The 17,747-nt window shown below is 43.0% G+C and overlaps 1 protein-coding gene across 2 annotated transcripts; it reads left to right on the top strand.

Moving 5' to 3' along the window:
• Positions 1-234: 234 nt before the first annotated feature.
• LOC131922964 (zinc finger protein 431-like) lies at positions 235-17,747 on the top strand. 2 transcript variants are annotated; one of them, XM_059277846.1, is made up of 5 exons: positions 235-410; positions 2,415-2,642; positions 11,787-11,913; positions 12,206-12,301; positions 14,070-17,747. In XM_059277846.1, exons 2-5 carry the CDS (start codon positions 2,571-2,573, stop codon positions 16,379-16,381), a joined length of 2,607 nt encoding a protein of 868 aa, XP_059133829.1. In that variant the 5' UTR covers positions 235-410; positions 2,415-2,570; the 3' UTR covers positions 16,382-17,747. The 2 variants fall into 2 exon arrangements, with proteins under 2 accessions (XP_059133829.1, XP_059133838.1); XM_059277855.1 differs by lacking the exon at positions 235-410 and adding an exon at positions 582-709.

Genomic DNA, 17,747 nt, shown 5'->3' with positions numbered 1-17,747 from the left:
TCCAACTTCCACTCTATGGCATTGTATTCAGCTTTCCCGCCGCTACGGAACCGAAGTCCCTAGATGGTGGCCTTTAACATCCTGAGCATATGGATACCGCCACGGAGGTTTCCAAAGAAACTGGAACCACCTGGTCCGCCATGATGACTGTTGGCAGGCACTCGGTTTCAAAAGTGTTAGCGAGCATGCGCATCATCCTACCGGGCGGGGACAAATCCTGCCGGAAATCTAAAAGACACCGGAAATAAAGTGGCCATGAAAGGTTAAATGTTCTAGTCATTCTAGTGTTACTTCGCTGGCGGTTCCGCGAGGTGGTTTGGAACTTTTCCATCCGGGACTCTTTGGCGTTCGTGGGCGGAAGTCGCGGCCCTGGAGTGCGGTGTGCAGAGCTCTCTGAGGTGCAGCCTGAGGTGAGTGGCTGCGGGGCAGGGAGGACGCTGTGCTGCTGAGCGCTGGTTTGTGCAGACTGACCGCTGAGGCGGCTGCAGGGGGATGCCGTGGATAAATAAGGTGGGGGTCGTTCGGTTCGTTTTCATCGCGTTCTCGCGGGTCTTCCGCGTCCTGTGTGTTTTGTCACTTCCCAGTGTGCTCTCCTTTGGGGTTTCACTCCGTCGTCCGGGCAAGCTGTCCTGTGAGGACGATCGGGGCAGGACTCAGGGAGTGGGCGCTGCAGGAGCCGGTCCTGGAGCTTCAGGACGAGGACCTTGAGGTGGCTTGTGACCCACTCAGACCATGATTGGCGTAGAAGTCATCTCGGGCAGCGATGTAGCCTTGGGCGGGTGTAGGGTGCTTGTGAGGGCCACTCTGGTTGGGTCGTGTTTGCATAGCCAGTGACTGTACGGCTTGACTGTGTTGTACCGCATGAAGAGAAACAAACGCGTCAGGTGTACCAAAATAGAAAGTGTCAGACCACAGATGTCTCTCTGTTCGCCTCTCCCCGCTCCGTCCCGTCTTCCTCCCTCTTCCTTTCTCTTGTGTCTGCCTGTCTGTCTGTCTTGGGCGGGGGGCACGCTTTGCGTTCTGCCTGGTATCTAAGCTGCTGAACTCAAGAGACTTCTCTCTCTCTAAGGTCTGTAAAAGTAAGGAATTTCCTTTGTTTTGTGTGCTGTTGTTGGATCTCCTTTACCAGTTCCTCCCGCTGTGGGTGGCTAGCATTATTGAAGGAAATGACCATGAATATTAAAAACAAATTCTCGCCCTCCACCGGTGGTGGCACACGCCTTTAATCTCAGCACTCCGGAGGTAGAGGCAGGCGGATCTATGTGAGTTCGAGGCCAGCTAGGTCTACAGAGCGAGTGAGTTCCAGGACAGCCAGAGCTACGAGCTACATAATAGAGCCCATCTTAAAAACAAACTAACACACACACACACACACACACACACACGCGTGCACACACACAAAACAGTATATTATTCCTTCCTGGGAGCATTTTTGGGGGGGGGGGGTACTAGGGCAGTAATGATTTAAGGTGCCTGGAGCATGTCAGTGACTAGGAGGCAGTTTGTAACCTGGCAGTCCATGCCCCACTGGTTGGAGGTTACTGGAACTTATCTGTGTCTGTGGCTGTATTCTGGTGGAGAGGGGACAGCTCATGAACAGGCCAGAAGTGCTCAGTGAGGAGAGGTCCTGGTGCATTTTCTTAGGTTTTTTTGGGCGCACGTGTGTGTGTGCGTGCGTGCGTGCGTGTGTGTGTGTGTGTGTGTGTGTGTGTGTGTGTGTGTGCGCGCGCGCGCACGCGCGCGCACTGGGGGGGTGAGGGTTGGGTGAGTGAGTTTTTCATGATGTGGCTGTGTGTGGAGAGAGAAATATCTAGAAACTCAGACTAGAATCAGAATTGGCTCTCATCCTGAGCTCTCTGGGCAACAGGAAGCAGAGATGCTGTTTTTAGATGCTGACTGCAGAAGAGACTACATAGAATATGGTGGCCAGTGCGTTCCTTAGAATCAAAACAGCTTGAATCTGTGCCACTGTTCTTCTATTTAGTGACCTGTGAGCAAATTAAACAGAATACTGGTGCTTACTATGTGTAGCTGAAAGGGTCGTTTGAAATGATATCAAAATTAAGCCGGCAGCTTACTCAGTTTTTGTTGGTATTTACTACCCTCCAGGCAGGTGCTGAGGGCCTAGTGGGCCCTCTCTGGTATGGTATTCTGGATCCCTATAATAAGTCCTCCTTTTGTAAACAACTAGGTTAGCACATTGTTTTTCTCCTACTTAAAATGGGAGGGCTGAAAGTGTGTCCTTCCTTCCAAACTGATGGTTTTTAAATTTTTTTTGTTTCCTTTTGTTGTTTGGTTTATAACCCTGACTAATAACGAGCAGGGCTTTTATGTATCCTCTTCAGAGCCTTCATGTGATCTTCCACGTGGGCCCTCACCACTTCATGGTCTGATGTTGGGTCATTGTCTTTTAGGGATTTTCAGTGTCTCAGAGCTCCTGGGACCCCTGAAATCATTCAGGCCTCAGGATTTCCTGCTGTACCACGGCTAGCCTTGCTTCAGCATCTGTGACTCTTGAGGAACTTGTATTTGCTACCGAGAAACATCAAGACTAGAAGATCAGAGGAGACATGGCTGCTGATACGAATTTCCGACAGAAGATCCAACCATTGGGTGCAGAGGTGCAGCATGGGTCATGTGAGGTAAGCAGGAGTGACTTCATACTTGGTTCTTCTGGACTTAAGGGCAGACGCAAGAAGCTGCAGACCCTGTGTTACCTATTTCTGAGATGATCTTTAATCTAGTTAAGAGTGGACTATGTGCATCCCACATCAACTTATTACCCCTCACCCCCCTTGCCCTCCCTTTCGTTGGATATAGGGTCTTACTGTGTATGTGGGGCTGGCCTGGAACTTTCTGTATAGTCCAGGCTGCCATCACACTCAACGCCTTTTTTGCCTCAGCTTCTCCAGTGCTGGGATTACAGGCCTATATCACTATAGATATCGTTTCGTCTATTTTTTTTTTTTTTAATGACAAGCTCTTCTTCCCTCTCGAGCTCTCTTTTTTATATTTGTTTATTCCTCTTTCACATCTTGCTATCCTCAGTTCTTAAAGGTTGCTTGCTATGCCCATCCCTGTAAGAATTGGTGCATCTGGGAAGGAAGGTACCATTTTGTCAGTTGTTCGTCTCTCATGGGTAAAAGAATCTTAAAATGGACTCAGAAGGAAGCCCCAAGACGACTTATATTAGAGTTTTAGGGAAAACAGAACAAGCTAACAAGGCAGGTATCCTGAAAGTCCTGTAGTTGCAGGGAGGAGAGAGATGGAGGAGAGCAGAGAGAAACTAGCCATCTATTTTGGCAATGAGGCCAGCAGTGGCAGTAGGAAGAGGCAGCTGTGGGTGGTTGGGGTTTTCAGAGACACTCAGGAAGCCTAATATACCAGGGAAAGCATGCTTAGTAGGCTTTGGGCCAGGATCTGAAAAAGAGGAGGAAAAGTTAGTTTCTTGTGTGAGAGCTCAGAAAAGCCTGCAAGCCTAACAGTGAAGATCTGTAAGCACGTTTCTGAGGGAGGAGGCTGATTAGAGTCATAATTATTCCTCCCAGTCTTTAGCATTTCTTCAGGTGAATCTGCTTTCCTGGTGCCCAAGTGATGGTCACCAGGAGTTGGATTAGTTCTTCCAGGAGGGGACATTGGTTTGTAAAGTTCCAATCTTTGGAGCTGTTTCCACCTTGGTCTGGAGGTAAAGCTGAGATTCCATTCTTTTGACCAGGAGGAAGTAGCTTTCCCTTAACAGGTCTTAGCAAAGCCCTGCCACCTTTTTGTGTGGTGTTTTAAATCCTAAGGAGGGGCAGTTGTGTTGGTCTGCCTTCTAGTGTTACCGGGAAGGTAGGGTTTTAAGTTGGCCTTGAAGGAAAGGGTCAGTCTCCAGCCTCCGGGACTGTTAATCGCAGTACCCAGCTGGATGCGATTCTTAGCGGATTCATCTTCCCTGCTACTTGAGCAGCTGTGTACTGTGCAGCTCCAGCTGCCTGTTTGTACATACAGTTTTGTCTGTGCACAGCTGTTTGTTTTTCTTTCTGATGAGTAACATTATAGGTTAGAGATTCATTGTGCTACTGTTTTCTCCAAATGTTTATATGTCCTGTTCATGAAATTACCAGTAGCAGACAGACAGCAGCAGGAGCAGCAGTTACTCACTTGCTGCTTCCTGTGTCCCAGGCACAGTGCTAATTCTCACAGGAGGCTCCTGAGCTGATGCTGTTTGTTGTCTCATTTTAAAGAAGAGAAACTGAGGCACAGATGACACAGCCAGCTGAACTCATATGTTGAAGCAGCTGCCAGCCTGGGATTCAGGCTTGCAGTGTGCTCCAGGGGCTGGCTGCCAGTTTCATTTCCGGCTTCCCGTGAGGAAACTTTTGATGATTTTCTGACTTCATGGCCAGGCTGCTGTCTTGGTACTCCATACTCTGCATTGTCCTGTTCGCTCCCTACACTGTCAGCTGAGAATTCTTTTCCTCTCATGTGTCCAGGTCCCTTAGTCCCCAAAGTCCTGTGGTTTCTCTTCCAGTTCATAGCTGCTCTGATTTTTTTGTGGTGTACCTTGCAGGAGTTCCTGGGATGGGTGTGTAAGTAAGGGTACAGTGAAACTACCAAGCTAGACTCCTCCATGGGTAGAAAGGTTTATAAGGGAGCAAACTGAAGGAGGGGGAGAGGTATGGAAAAAAAGCAAACAGATTTTATGTCAGCAGGGTTGATACAAGGAATTGACCAGGACCTTAGTTGACCTTTGAGGGAAGATTAAGGATGGTTCCAGTAAACAGAGACCCACCTTTAGGTTTCTGTTAACCCAGACAAATTCCTTCTGTTTAGGACATTGTCCCTGGGACTGCCATTTGAGGATAATGGTGGATAAATTCTTGAGCTGTGCGTGTATGAGAAACAAAATGAACACCACAGATTGCGGTGTTCAGATGAGGAATCTGTAAGAGTTTGTGTGCATGTATTTGAACATGTCATAGAAATGCTGTTTCGCTTTTTATTGCATTTATCTATGGCTGAGTTTACCTGTCGCTGGAAATCTCTTTGCTCTTGCTAAAACCTTCTGTTGCTTATTCCTATCTCAAATATGTTTTTCCCACTATCCACATGTTATATATTTGAGACAAGGTCTCACTGTATATCCCTGGCTGGGCTGGAACTCACTATGTAGTCCAGCTTAGCCTTGAATTCATAGAGGTTTACCTTCCTCTACCTCCCAAGTGCTGGGATTAAGGTGTGTGTCACCATGTCCAACTAGTTTTCCATTTTAAAACATTTTATTTAGTTTTTATTATTTGTGTGTGTGGTGTCTATATGTGTTAATGATTATGTGATTGCCTTTGTGTGGGCATGGAGGTCAGAAGACACTTTGTGAATAGTGTGGTAGTTCTCTCTTTCTACCTGTATGTAGGTTCCAGGATGAAACTCAGGTGGTCAGGCTTGATAGGCAAGCACCTTTACCCACTGAGCCATCTCTCCAGGCCCTGTTACTGTTATTTATTAAATGAAAAATAAAATAAAAGGAGGGAGACATGACTGCTCCTAAAGTACGGAGAAGATTTTTGTTGTAGAGATAAAAGAGAGAGCAGGCAGAGGGGAGAGTCCAGGCTGACTAGAGCAGACCATGGGAAGAGCAAGAGAGGCACTGACGGCCAGGGCAAAGAGGCCAAGAGAGCTGCAGAGCCAAAATGGTGGGGTTATGTAGGGCTCTGGCTGTGGGGAGGGAATCGGAAGTCCAGCCCTGGGAGGGAGAGGTTTAGAGTAAGGGGCAGAGTGTGAAGTGCTTCGTGGAGCCACAGGTGCTGAGGAATGCTGGGAGAACTAGCATTTACTACTAGTTTACAACTCTCTTAGCCTTCTGTCCCAGGTTTCTTTGAGACCTAACGTTTATTTATTTAGTTTTGAGACAAAGTTCTCACTATGTAGCCCTGGCTGCCCTGGATTTGCTATGTAGATCAGGCTGGCCTCAAACTCGCAGTAATTTGCCTACTTCTCCCTTCCACATGCTGACATTAAGGGTGTGTTCTACCGTACTTGGCTATTTAAAGCTTTTAAAAAATATTTATTTATGTGTTTGTGCCTGCATGAGTTTGCACATGTACACCGTGTGCAAGCAGGTGCCTGAGATGGCCAGAGAGGATGTAGAATCCACTGGAACTGGAGTTACAGACAGTTGTGAACCACCATTGGGATGCTGGGAACTGACCCTGGGTCCTTTGCAAGACAGCTGTCTCTCAGTACTGTTTATTTTTGATGTGCTGCCTCCTTCATTCTTTTGTTAATTTTTAATTACCTGATTTCTTTGTATGTGCATGTGTCACAAAATGTAGATGTCAGAGGACAACTTGTGGGAATCAGTTCTCTCTACACTGTGGGTCCTGGGGACCAAATCTCCATGTCAGTCTGGATGGAGATGCCTTTATCTGCTGAGCCACCTTTCAGCTCAGTTGCTGTTCTTTTGGAAAGGAATTTTAGGTTGCTGGAGAAATGACTCAGCAGCTAAGAACGTTGACTGCTCTAGCAGAGGAACCAGGTTCGGTTCCTAGACAGCTCACAACTGTCTGAAACTCTGGTTCCGGGGCATCCAATGGCCTTTTCTGGCCTCTGCACACACAGGTACATAAGCCTGCATACACACACACACACACAAAAAAAAAAAAAAATCATCTTTTAAAAAAGTGGAATTTTAAGAACCTTTTATTGTTTGATTAATGGCATGTAGTCCTGTTCTTGCAATTTGTGATATTTTGAAATGTGGCTTTTCCGGATGGACTGATGAGTTTGAAAAATGAAGCTTTCTGTGTTGTTTTACTTTATCATTCCTCTATTGTCTGGGTCTCATCAGCATGATCCTTAGTCACGTCGTGCCCCTTCCCCAGTCACTCACTGTCCAGTCTCAAAGCCCTGTCCTCTCCTCAGTGTACGTTCGTTCCCTCCTCATGGAGAGACAAGGCACAGATCGACATAAGTTTCTCCTTTTGAGACAAGGTCTCAGTAACTCTTGCTGGGCTGGGACTTGCTCTGTAGCCCAGGCTGGCCTTGAATTTACAGAAATCCGACTACCTCTATCTCCCAAGCGCCTGGACTAACTTCTTTTAAAAGCGTTTTCCACAGAAAACTGCGTGAGCCAGAGACTTGCTTGTGTAGTAAAGGAAGTGGGAAAAGCTAAGCTTCTCAGTTGAGTGGGAAATGCGTGTGTAATTGCCGTGGCTCCCTCCCCTGGAAGGTCTAAAATTAGCCACACCAAAAATACAAAGTGTAGATGTGCTTGTGTCCCAAGGAAGCTGAGGGAACACTGTTGGTGCCACTGCGGAGAGCATCAATAAGTCAAGCCAGTTTGGAAAACTGCAGACTTTTGTGAACTGCGCATTGTCTGACACCCAACATTTCTACTGTTTGGGGTAAATGCAGCAAGGTAGAGCTGTGCAGGGTCAGTACTTGTATTGATCATTGGCAAGCAGCTCACTGGAAGCAGGGCGTTGGTTTGTGGATAATTTAATTTATATGTCTATAAATACGTGGCTGAGATTGCATAGTGGTGTCCATTTACTTACTTGGTCATTGTTCTTTCTCTTGCTTACTCCCCGTCGGCTGTGTTTCTTGATAGGGTCTTCCGTAACCCAGACTAGCCTCAAACTCCCTGGGTAGTCAACACTTGATTGAACTCCTGATCCTCCTGCCTCCGCCTTCTAAGCTCTGGAATTGCAAGCATATACCGTCACACCTGGCTTCTTTTCTTTCTTTGTTTTTTGTTGCTGTTTGCTTATGTTTTGGTATTTTTAAGGAACTTTGCTTCTGATTTTCCTTTATGTTTCAGGTATCTTTTTTCACTTATATTTTTATTGTTTACATTATTTTGCTGTTCATTTTTGTTCTTGTAGTTATGTTTTAGTTCCTTCTGAATTTTTTTTTTTTAATCTTTTTTTTTGTTTTTCGAGACAGGGTTTCTCTGTGTACCTTTGCGCCTTTCCTGGGACCCACTCTGTAGACCAGGCTGGCCTCAAACTCACAAAGATCCGCCTGGCTCTGCCTCCCGAGTGCTGGGATTAAAGGCGTGCGCCACCACCGCCCGGTCTGAATTTTTAATACTGTTAAATATTAATTTTTTTCCTTTTTGCTAAACTTTTTTTTTTTTTTTTTTTTTTTTTAAGAAAGGGTCCTAGTTGTCCAAAGTGGTCTTGAACTAGCTATGTAACTGAGCTCGGCCCTGAACTCTGTTTTGTTTTGTTTGAGTCAAGGTCTCCCCATGCTTTTCGCAATTATTAAGACTTCAAAGTCCTAGCAGATTGGTTATCTGGTGCGGCTCTGCTGCCTAGTTGCTCATGTTCATCGTCTCAGTATGTTGTCATATATTCTTAAAGTCCCATTTATGAAGGCTCTAGTCTCATGAATTGATTATCTATCCAAGGTAGATGTGAATTTTGGGGATGCATACATTCTGGGAGGCTTGTTTTGGTTTTGAGACAGGGTTTCTCTAATGTTGCCCTGGCTGTCCTGAAACTTATTATGTAGACCTGGCTGGCTTCAAACTCTCGGAGATCCACCTGCCAACTGCCTTAGCAGTGCTGAAGTTAAAAGTGTGTGTCGCTAAGCCTGGCTGTGCAGGCATTCTCTCCATAGGAGGAACAATTTTTAATAAATTGTTGAATGCTCCAAAGTAATATAATCAATTGACATTTTCTCTATTAGACATTTCAATGGACTACTTCTGGAATTCTCCATTATAGTTACAGTTATATGTGTGACATGTCCATGTAAAGAATTTTAATACAAAATACTTTTCACATGGAAGCATGATAGGGGAGTGGCACTGCTTTGCTGTGTGCCAGTGTGGCTGGTGTCAGCCTGGGAGAAGATCTATCAAAAGTACTTGCAGTTCCAGAAGGAAATAGCCATGTGCCCACTTACACATGTGGGAGCCTGCAGGTTGTCAGTGGTGTATTATTAAGATTTTCAGACATAAGTAAAAGTAGAATAAATTGTATCTCTAGCCGGGTGGAGGTGGCGCACGCCTTTAATCCCAGCACTTGGGAGGCAGATCCAGGCGGATCTCTGTGAGTTCGAGGTCAGCCTGGTCTACAGAACAAGATTCAGGACAGGCACCAAAACTACACAGAGAAACCCTGTCTCGAAACCACCCCCCACAAAAAAATTGTATCTCAAATCCCTTCTTTGAGTAATTGTCAGCATAGGTCCCATCCTGTTTCATCCCCTTTTCCATTGCTAGGTTATTTGTAACCCAAATATCAGAGCCTATGCTTTTCTCTGTGTGTTGGCCTTTATCTCTGAGATGGTAACCTTTTTACATAACCATAAATCCTCCTTAACATCATCTGTTCCTGGTCGGTGCTTCCATATGTAGAGTCTTCCTCTCAAGGTCCAGCCAGTGTCCACATATCCAGCCTAACTAAAAAGTATTTTAGTCTCTTTTAATCTGTTAATTTTTCTCCCCCTATGTTAATCATTTCTTGAAGAACTTTGGGTTATCCTTTAGATTGTGACAGATTCTAGATTTGGCTAAGTTGCTTTTTGATGCTGTCATTTAACATGAACTCCTATCCTTATATTTCTGGTAAGCTGGTATTTAAATCTGAACGTGTGAAGTCTAGTATGATGGTGACATATGGCACGTAGCTGTCATTGGCCAAGGGAGACTCAGAGCAACATTGTGGGCTGTGTAATTTGAAGAGTGTATCATGGGATTATTAAATTTTATATGTATGATGAATGTTTTGCTTGCATGTGTGTGTACAGTGTGTGTGTGTGTGTGCCTGGTGCTTTTGGAGACTAGAAAAGAGCATCAGATCCTCTGGCACCGGAGTTATAGCTGATTGTGAGCCACCATGTAGGTGCTGGGAATTGAACCCAGGAACTCTGCAGGAGCAGCAAGTGTTCTAATCTGCTAAGTCACATCTCTAATTCCATTTACCCCCATCTTATATAGTCCAATATCTCATGCCCAGAGAATGTTCTTGTCTATTATTAAGACAGGTTTTCTCACATTAATTAAATTAACAATTAACAGTGACCATCACAAGCTCTACTCAGGTGGACCAAGGATCCTGAGTTGACTTGTAGAACTGGTTTCAAGAGGTATTCATATAAACTGAAGCCAAGGGCCATAGAGACACCTAAAACTTGTGGGAGCTTCGGAAGAGGGAGTCAAGTTTACATTTATTAGCAGTAGCTATATGTAAGAGTTGGTGTTTTTTTTTAAATTACCTGTTCAAATGATGTAATCTATGTGTCTATAGTTGGTGTATTAAAATATTTTTGTGTGTGGATTCTTTTCCTAGGTGGTATTAAGAGTTTTAGGAAGTGTAGCATGAATCTTAGAAGGTCTTATTAATAAAATCAAACCTGGAGCCAGGTATTGAGGTGAATGCTGGAAGATCAGAGAAGCAGAACAAGCCACAGCTACCTCACGGTTCCTCAGCTGATCCTGTTTCCTTAGACTGGATGCCTCTGAGTCCTCATCCAGAATGAGTCTCAGCTGAACTGCTGCTCGAAATCCTGAAAGCTTAACCAGCCAAATGCTTAACCAGCCAAATGCTTAACCAGCCAAATGCTTCTAGTTCCTGGTCTTCATGCATTATATACCTTTCTCTTTCTGCCATAACTTCCTGGGATTAAAGGCTCACTTCTTGGGATTAAAGGCGTGTGTCACCATGCCTGGCTGTTTCCAATGTGGCCTTGAACTCACAGAGATCCAGGTAGATCTCTGCCTCTGGAATGCTAGGATTAAAGGTGTGTGCTACCATTGCCTATCTTCTATGTTTAATATTGTGGCTGTCCTGTTCTCTGACCCCAGATAAGTTTGTTAGCATGCACAATATTTTGGGGAACACAATACCACCACAGAGAAAGAAATACAGAGAAAGAAGTGCCAATAAGATAAAATGCAGGTGTATTTCTTACTTTTCTCCTCACCTGGACAAAATACTTAATAGAAACACCTTGAGAAAATATTACACAGAGGCAGGAGGATAACTGCAGTGTTCGGCCATCTGGATTAACATAGCAAGTTCTGGGCCAGTGAGTTCAAGGCCAGTCAGGCCACAGAATGAGGCTCTGTTTGAAGAGAGGAAGAGGAAGAAAGAGAATATGTTGATTTTTGTATTAGGGACCAGGTGCTGGGGGGCTTTGTTTTCATAGCTAATCAGTAAGCAGCCACAAATATAACTAAGAAGTCCCTATTGCAAAAAGGAAGTTCTTGTGGGGTGATTACTTCTGCTTCAGGGTACAGCTTCAAGAGGAAAAATTAAGGACAAGGACAATGACCAATCTTTGTACTTTCGTCTTTGAAGGGAGTTGGGATAGTTTAGATGGGCACTCCTTGAGTAATATGTACTAATATGCAGAGGCAAGTAGGTGACCCAAAGTCAAGGAGATAGACACAGAATGAAGTCAGAGATGCCAGGCTTTTATCTGGGATTTAATTCCCAAGCAAGGAACTAATACTTTTAGCAAAGTAGCTTTTAAATGCCTATTTCATAATGTTGAATCCAGTGTATCCAGCATAACTGTAAGCTGGAATATTGTTGCTTAATCAATGTTGTGCTGTGTACTTTTCTTAGAGTATTAAAAAGAATCCTTTTCTAACATACTTAAAAAAATGTGATTGTGTGTGATGGATGGCAGGATCGATGGCTTTATAAGTGTTTTCTATCCCCCTAAATTAATAGAAAGTAGATATTTTGTGGGAAATGCAGTGAAACGTCGTTAAAAACCTAACCTTATGTATAACTTTTCCATTTTCGAGTGATGAGTCATTCACAGTGAACTGTGGTTCATTATTACAGAGGTGGATGTCCTTTGAGGATGTGACCGTGAACTTCAGCCAGGAGGAGTGGCAGCAGCTGAACTCTGCTCAGAGACGCCTGTACCAGGACGTGATGCTGGAGATCTACAGCCACCTCTTGGCAGTGGGTGAGCACAGCTGGCCTGGGAGTCCAGGATGGGCTCCATTGAGGGTTTCCTTCCTTCCCTTTACAAAGCATGCTGGGGTATCAGAAGGTGTCCCCCCCCCCCCCCAGTCTCTGTATATGTATGTGTGCTTGCTTCATTTGCCCCGATGCTTCATTTCTTTTGTGTACCTACAAGTATTAATTATACAAAATAGAAAATGTTGACTTGGTTTTACTAATGAGGCAGTGCAGAACTTCACTGGATCATCTCTGAGACAAGAAACTACCCCAAATCCAATCTTTCTGATTAACAGGGTATCCCATTCCCAGCCCCGGAGTCATCTTTAGGATGGAAAAAGGAAAGGAGGCACAAGCAGGAAAGGCTGAACTTCCAGGCCAGCACTGTCAAGGTGAGCCACTGCTTCCCAGGTCGGGGTAGATTTCACAAGGCCATTGTCAGTTTGTTTCACCAAGTCTCCTGGGGTGGTCACCTTTAGATTTCTTTCTCCTTGGAGTTTTATGGTTAATTCTGCAATCCATTTATTATTGATGTGAGGCAATGTGAGACTTTCTGAAAGGTGAGTCTGTGGGACAAGCTTGTCTAACCATGGATATGAATGAACCTAAGTGGGCTAACTCAGCCATTTTCTAATAATGATGACCAGTTATACTCTGATGTGTAAATGCACAAGAATTTTTATTTGCACATCTTGTTTATAAACATCTGACATTGGCCAAGTTGGTTAATATATTGCCCAAGTAATAGAGAAAGAATTGGTTGCAATTTATATGTTCTAACAACTGACTTCTAAATTAGTATATTGTCTTTTGGGTTCTTATTATTGTTTATATTGTGTCTGTTTTTGCTTTTCCTGTTGATCTCTGAATTAACTGATTTTTCTTTCCTTTGCTGGTTCATCTTTTTCCCTTAGTTGTGGTGCCTTAGGTTTAGTGTTTTGTATGTTCCTCTTCTCATTCTGTGATAGGTTTGCCTGAAAGGCTCTGTTCATTCTGAATATGCAGTTCTCATTGTTGTATTATGATGAATTTCTTAATTCCTGACCTTTTAGTCTCTCCTGCCTTGTTTAGATATATGAGAACATTCCTGTAAGATGGTTCCCTTCCTTCATTTTGGGAGATCAGAAATTGGGATCTACCTCATTCAAGTCAGAAAGTCTTTTTTGTCTGGTTAATCACCTTTTCTCTTCTGGGCTTCTGAACTATTTTCTCTTGGTGCTATAATTTATTTTACTATTTTGGAATCCCTACCCATTTTCTTTTTGAATGCACAAGTTATTTTCTTAACCCCATTGCCATCAGTATAGTCCATCTCCTTCTTTTGTTGTTTATTTCTGTGGTATTTTATTTATTTTTTGGTTATTATTGTTATTTTTCTTTTCTTTTCTTTTTTTTTTTTTTGGTTTTTTCGAGACAAGGTTTCTCTGTGTAGCTTTGCGCCTTTCCTGGAACTCACTTGGTAGCCCAGGCTGGCCTCGAACTCACAGAGATCCGCCTGCCTCTGCCTCCTGAGTGCTGGGATTAAAGGCGTGCACCACCACCGCCCGGCAATTATTATTGTTATTTTTCAAGCAGGTCTCTATGTAGCCCTGGCTGTCCTGGAACTCACTTTGTAGATCAGGCTGTCTTGTACTCACAGAGATCCACCTGCCTCTGCCGCCTGAGTGCTGGGATTAAAGGCCTGTGCCGCCATGTCTGTGTCTTTCTTACTTAGGTTAAGTTTTCCTCGTGTGAATTATGGATTCCACTTAAGACACGTGATCAATCAATGCTACTCATAGATTTTATTGCAACAAATGTTGCTATTTTGCTTTTTGATACAAAACATTTTGATGCAAACATGCAGTTTATTTCTATTATATAGGATTCAGAAACTTTCTGATGTTCTTATCATGTTTATATATTTCCATCTTAAAAATACAGTTGACTAGTTTCTATGCCTCATTATCTGATCCATTGTTGTCATAATTATATTATTGTCTGCTGTGTAGGTGACCCCCACTGTATACAGTTATTGATTAGCTTGTTTCTACTAATTGTTATCATCATCAGCATCATTAGTACCTGATTTAGGCATTTATGTTCAGTCTTAATCCCTCTGTATGATTCATTTTTCATCTTAGTCACTCTGTTTATTATTTCATCTGTTTCTGTTTTTAGAAAAATCAGGAATTGACACCTTACCACAGACAGTATCTGAGAAAGCTTCAGTTCATAGTGATATGGCAAGTGAAGTCACAAGAGATGGTTCATGGTGTTCCCCTTTACAAGAACTACAGCAGGATGCTGATATTGCTAAGAGAGATAAACAAAACCAGTTTCTACCCTTGCCTCCTGGTACTCTCCTCAAGAAAACTCTGAGTACAAGTAGTGGTCATAAATATCAAAATCCTGGGGAAATTATTCCTTTGGGATCCTACCTCATTTCTACACAAGAGAATCTTCCACGATATTGCTTACTTCCAAAATGTTTGGAGCTAAACCTAGGAGCAAATGGTCGGAATGAAAGCAGTGTCACAGAACAGCTTATTAACATTGTTGCATCCAGTCAGCTCCTGATACAAGGCTCTTGTAATGCTAACTGTGTGGTTACTCGTGGAGGAGAAGAATCATGCAGAAGTACTGAGAATGGAGATGTTCTCAGCCATAAACAACCATCGATACATGAAAACCATTCTCAGGAGAAAGCAGACCCAGGTTCTCAGTGTGGGGAGGTATTTTATGCCATATCTGTGCACAAACCTGGGATCACTCTCTCTCTGGACAGACCTATTGTTTCTTACAATGGTGGGAAGGCCTTCCTTTATGTGTCGGATTCATCAAATTATCCATTTCAGCTGAAGGTGGATCATCTAGGTCACACTGGAGGGGAGCTTTACAAATGCAGCAGTTGTGAGAAATCCTTTTGTACTGAGGCTGCACTCCAAGAGCATGAGCAAATTCATACAGAAGAGAAACCATATGTGTGTACACTGTGTGGAAAAGCCTTCAGAGATAGGTCAGCTTTCTATGAACATGAATTGATTCACAAGAATCACACGCCTTTTATCTGTGACAAATGTGGGAAGGCCTTCTTACGTAAGTCAGAGTTGACATCCCATAAACAAAGTCACAATGGAGAGAAGCCTTACAAATGCAATGACTGTGGAAAATCCTTTAAGTTTCCGTCTCAACTGAAGGTGCATCATCAAAGTCACACTGGTGAGAAGCCTTATGAATGCCGTGAGTGTGGAAAGTCATTCAGTAAAACAGCCAAACTCAAGGTGCATCAACGGATTCACACAGGGGAGAAACCTTATGTGTGTTCTCAGTGTGGAAAGGCCTTTAATCAGAAATCAATACTAGACAGGCATGAAAAACTTCACCCTGGGGAGAAGCCTTATAAATGCAGTGACTGTGGGAAGTCATTTAATTATCCATCCCAACTGAAGGTACATTGCCATAGTCACACAGGGGAGAAGCCTTATAAATGCCATGAGTGTGGGAAATCGTTTAATTTTCCATGTGAACTGAAGGTGCATTATCAGAATCACACGGGAGACAAGCCTTACAAATGTCGTGAATGTTGGAAACTGTTCAGTAAAATGTCCCAACTGAAGGCACACTATCGAGTTCACACCGGAGAGAGACCTTATAAATGCAGCCATTGTGGAAAAGCCTTCTCTACTAAGGAACAAGTCCAAGAGCATGAGCGAATCCACACAGGAGAGAAACCCTTTGTGTGCACTGAATGTGGAAAAGCCTTCAGTAGCAGGTCATCTTTTCGTAAACATCAGTTAATTCACACTAAAGAGAAGCCTTTTGTCTCTCAGAAATGTGAGACAGGCCTCCAGGAGTCTGCTTTGATACCCCATCAGCAACTTCATATTGGTGAGAAGCCTTACAAATGCCCTGACTGTGGGAAGTTGTTTAATTATCCATCCCAACTGAAATCCCATTATCAAATCCACACAGGAGAGAAGCCTTGTAAATGTCTTGATTGTGGGAAATCATTTAGTAAAACATCTCAACTGAAGGCACATTCTCGAATTCACACAGGAGAGAGGCCGTATGTGTGTTCTGTGTGTGGAAAGGCCTTCAAACAATTGTCAACATTGAGTAGACATGAGAAAATTCACCTGGTTGAGAAGCCTTACAAGTGCAATTTCTGTGGGAAATCATTTTGTTCTCCATCTGAACTGAAGGTGCATCTTCTCATTCATACAGGAGAGAGACCTTACAAGTGCAGCAACTGTTGGAAAGCCTTTTGTACTAAGGTCCAACTCCAAGAGCATGAGCGAATTCACACAGGAGAGAGACCTTATGTGTGTACTCACTGTGGGAAAACCTTTAGAAGCAGGTCAGTTTTTTCTAAACATAAGTTAATTCACAGGAAGGAAACACCTTTTGTCTGTGAGAGATGTGGGAAAGTGTTCTTACAGAAGTCAGACTTGACATCTCATCTACAAACTCACATTGAGGACAAGCCTTAGGAATGTCAAGGCTGGACCATGGTTTACTCAGATACACCAACCGAGGGTATACTGTCACATTCACATGGTGAAGAAGCCTTCCAAATGTAGTATCTGTGGGAAAGTCTTGCCTTCTAATGCCCAACTCCAACAGCATGAGCAAATGAATTCACCCAGGAGAGAGACCCTGTTTGTGCTCTGAATGTGAACAAATCTTCAGTAGCCGGTTATCTATGTAGACATCACACGTCTCATACTAGGGTGAGACCTTTGTTTCTCACAGTGTGGGTCGGATTTTGCATCTCATGGAGGAACTCACATTGAAGAGAAGTTTTTGGAATGTCATGATTGGGAAATCATTCATTACTACATCACAGATCAGTCCCATCATTAGTTCATAGGTGGGGATGATCTATTTGTGTTCTAACAGAATTCAACATATATACTACATGACTCATACCAGTCAGTTTTTACAGGTGCAGTTTTACATAACAGGGTTTACTGAGAAATAAGTTCCTAGCTTATTAGTGTATTCCAAAATGAAATTTATTTCTTTATCTAATTGAAGTTCATTTTATGTGTGATCTAATTGCATATCACCTGATTAATATTACAGAAAACAAATCTAGTTATATATTGATTGTTTAGACATAACAAACATTATGCATGAGGAAAGTTAGTCACAAATTAACTAATAATGATAAGCACACATATTTATATTTGACCTGTTAAAGATGAATTTCATTTCAGGTTGACATTGATTAATTTCAGAAATGTTTTTGTAGAATGTGATATAAGATACATTTTACCAAACTTAGAAAGTTTATGGGAAATTAAGTCATTTGTTGTGGGAGTCTAGTTAAAAACTTAAGTACCAGCCATGAGAATAGTAGGGTGATTTTATAAGTGGACATGTGTATGGAATACACCTCCCCCACACACATATATGTATGCATATGTACACATGTGCCTGTATTTGGTCAGTGCCTGTATGGACTTGTATGTATTCCCACAATTTTGTGAGATTTTATAGAATTAACTGCATACTAGAAGAGGGTAGTTTATTATTAAAAAGTGCATTCATTTATTTTGTATATATTTATGTACACGTGCTGCTAGGTATATGTGGCTGTCAGGAGATCAGTGAATCGGTGAGAATCAGTAATCTCACACCATGTGTATCCTGGGGATTGAACTTGGATTGCCAGGCTTGGTGACCATCACTGTTACCCATTGAGCCATCTTGCTTGCCCTGTAGCTATTTTTTTTTTTTTAATTTTTATTAACAGTCTCTATCTTGAGCTTGCACCATCAATAATTAATACTTTTTTATTATATGGATGTACTTTGAATAAATGAGTTCTAGGGCATTCATTGTTGATGTTGC

This window comes from Peromyscus eremicus, chromosome 1, assembly GCF_949786415.1.
Source record: "Peromyscus eremicus chromosome 1, PerEre_H2_v1, whole genome shotgun sequence".
NCBI lineage: Eukaryota > Metazoa > Chordata > Mammalia > Rodentia > Cricetidae > Peromyscus > Peromyscus eremicus.
This window is presented reverse-complemented; position numbering and strand designations above follow the sequence as displayed.

Bases quoted from the DNA above. Each gene is read 5' to 3' on its own strand.
- LOC131922964 (XM_059277846.1), top strand. From the start codon at position 2,571: ATGGCTGCTGATACGAATTTCCGACAGAAGATCCAACCATTGGGTGCA. The intron at 2,643-11,786 runs GTAAGCAGGAGT...TCATTATTACAG, and splicing joins TGCAGCATGGGTCATGTGAG to AGGTGGATGTCCTTTGAGGA. The intron at 11,914-12,205 runs GTGAGCACAGCT...TCTGATTAACAG, and splicing joins CAGCCACCTCTTGGCAGTGG to GGTATCCCATTCCCAGCCCC.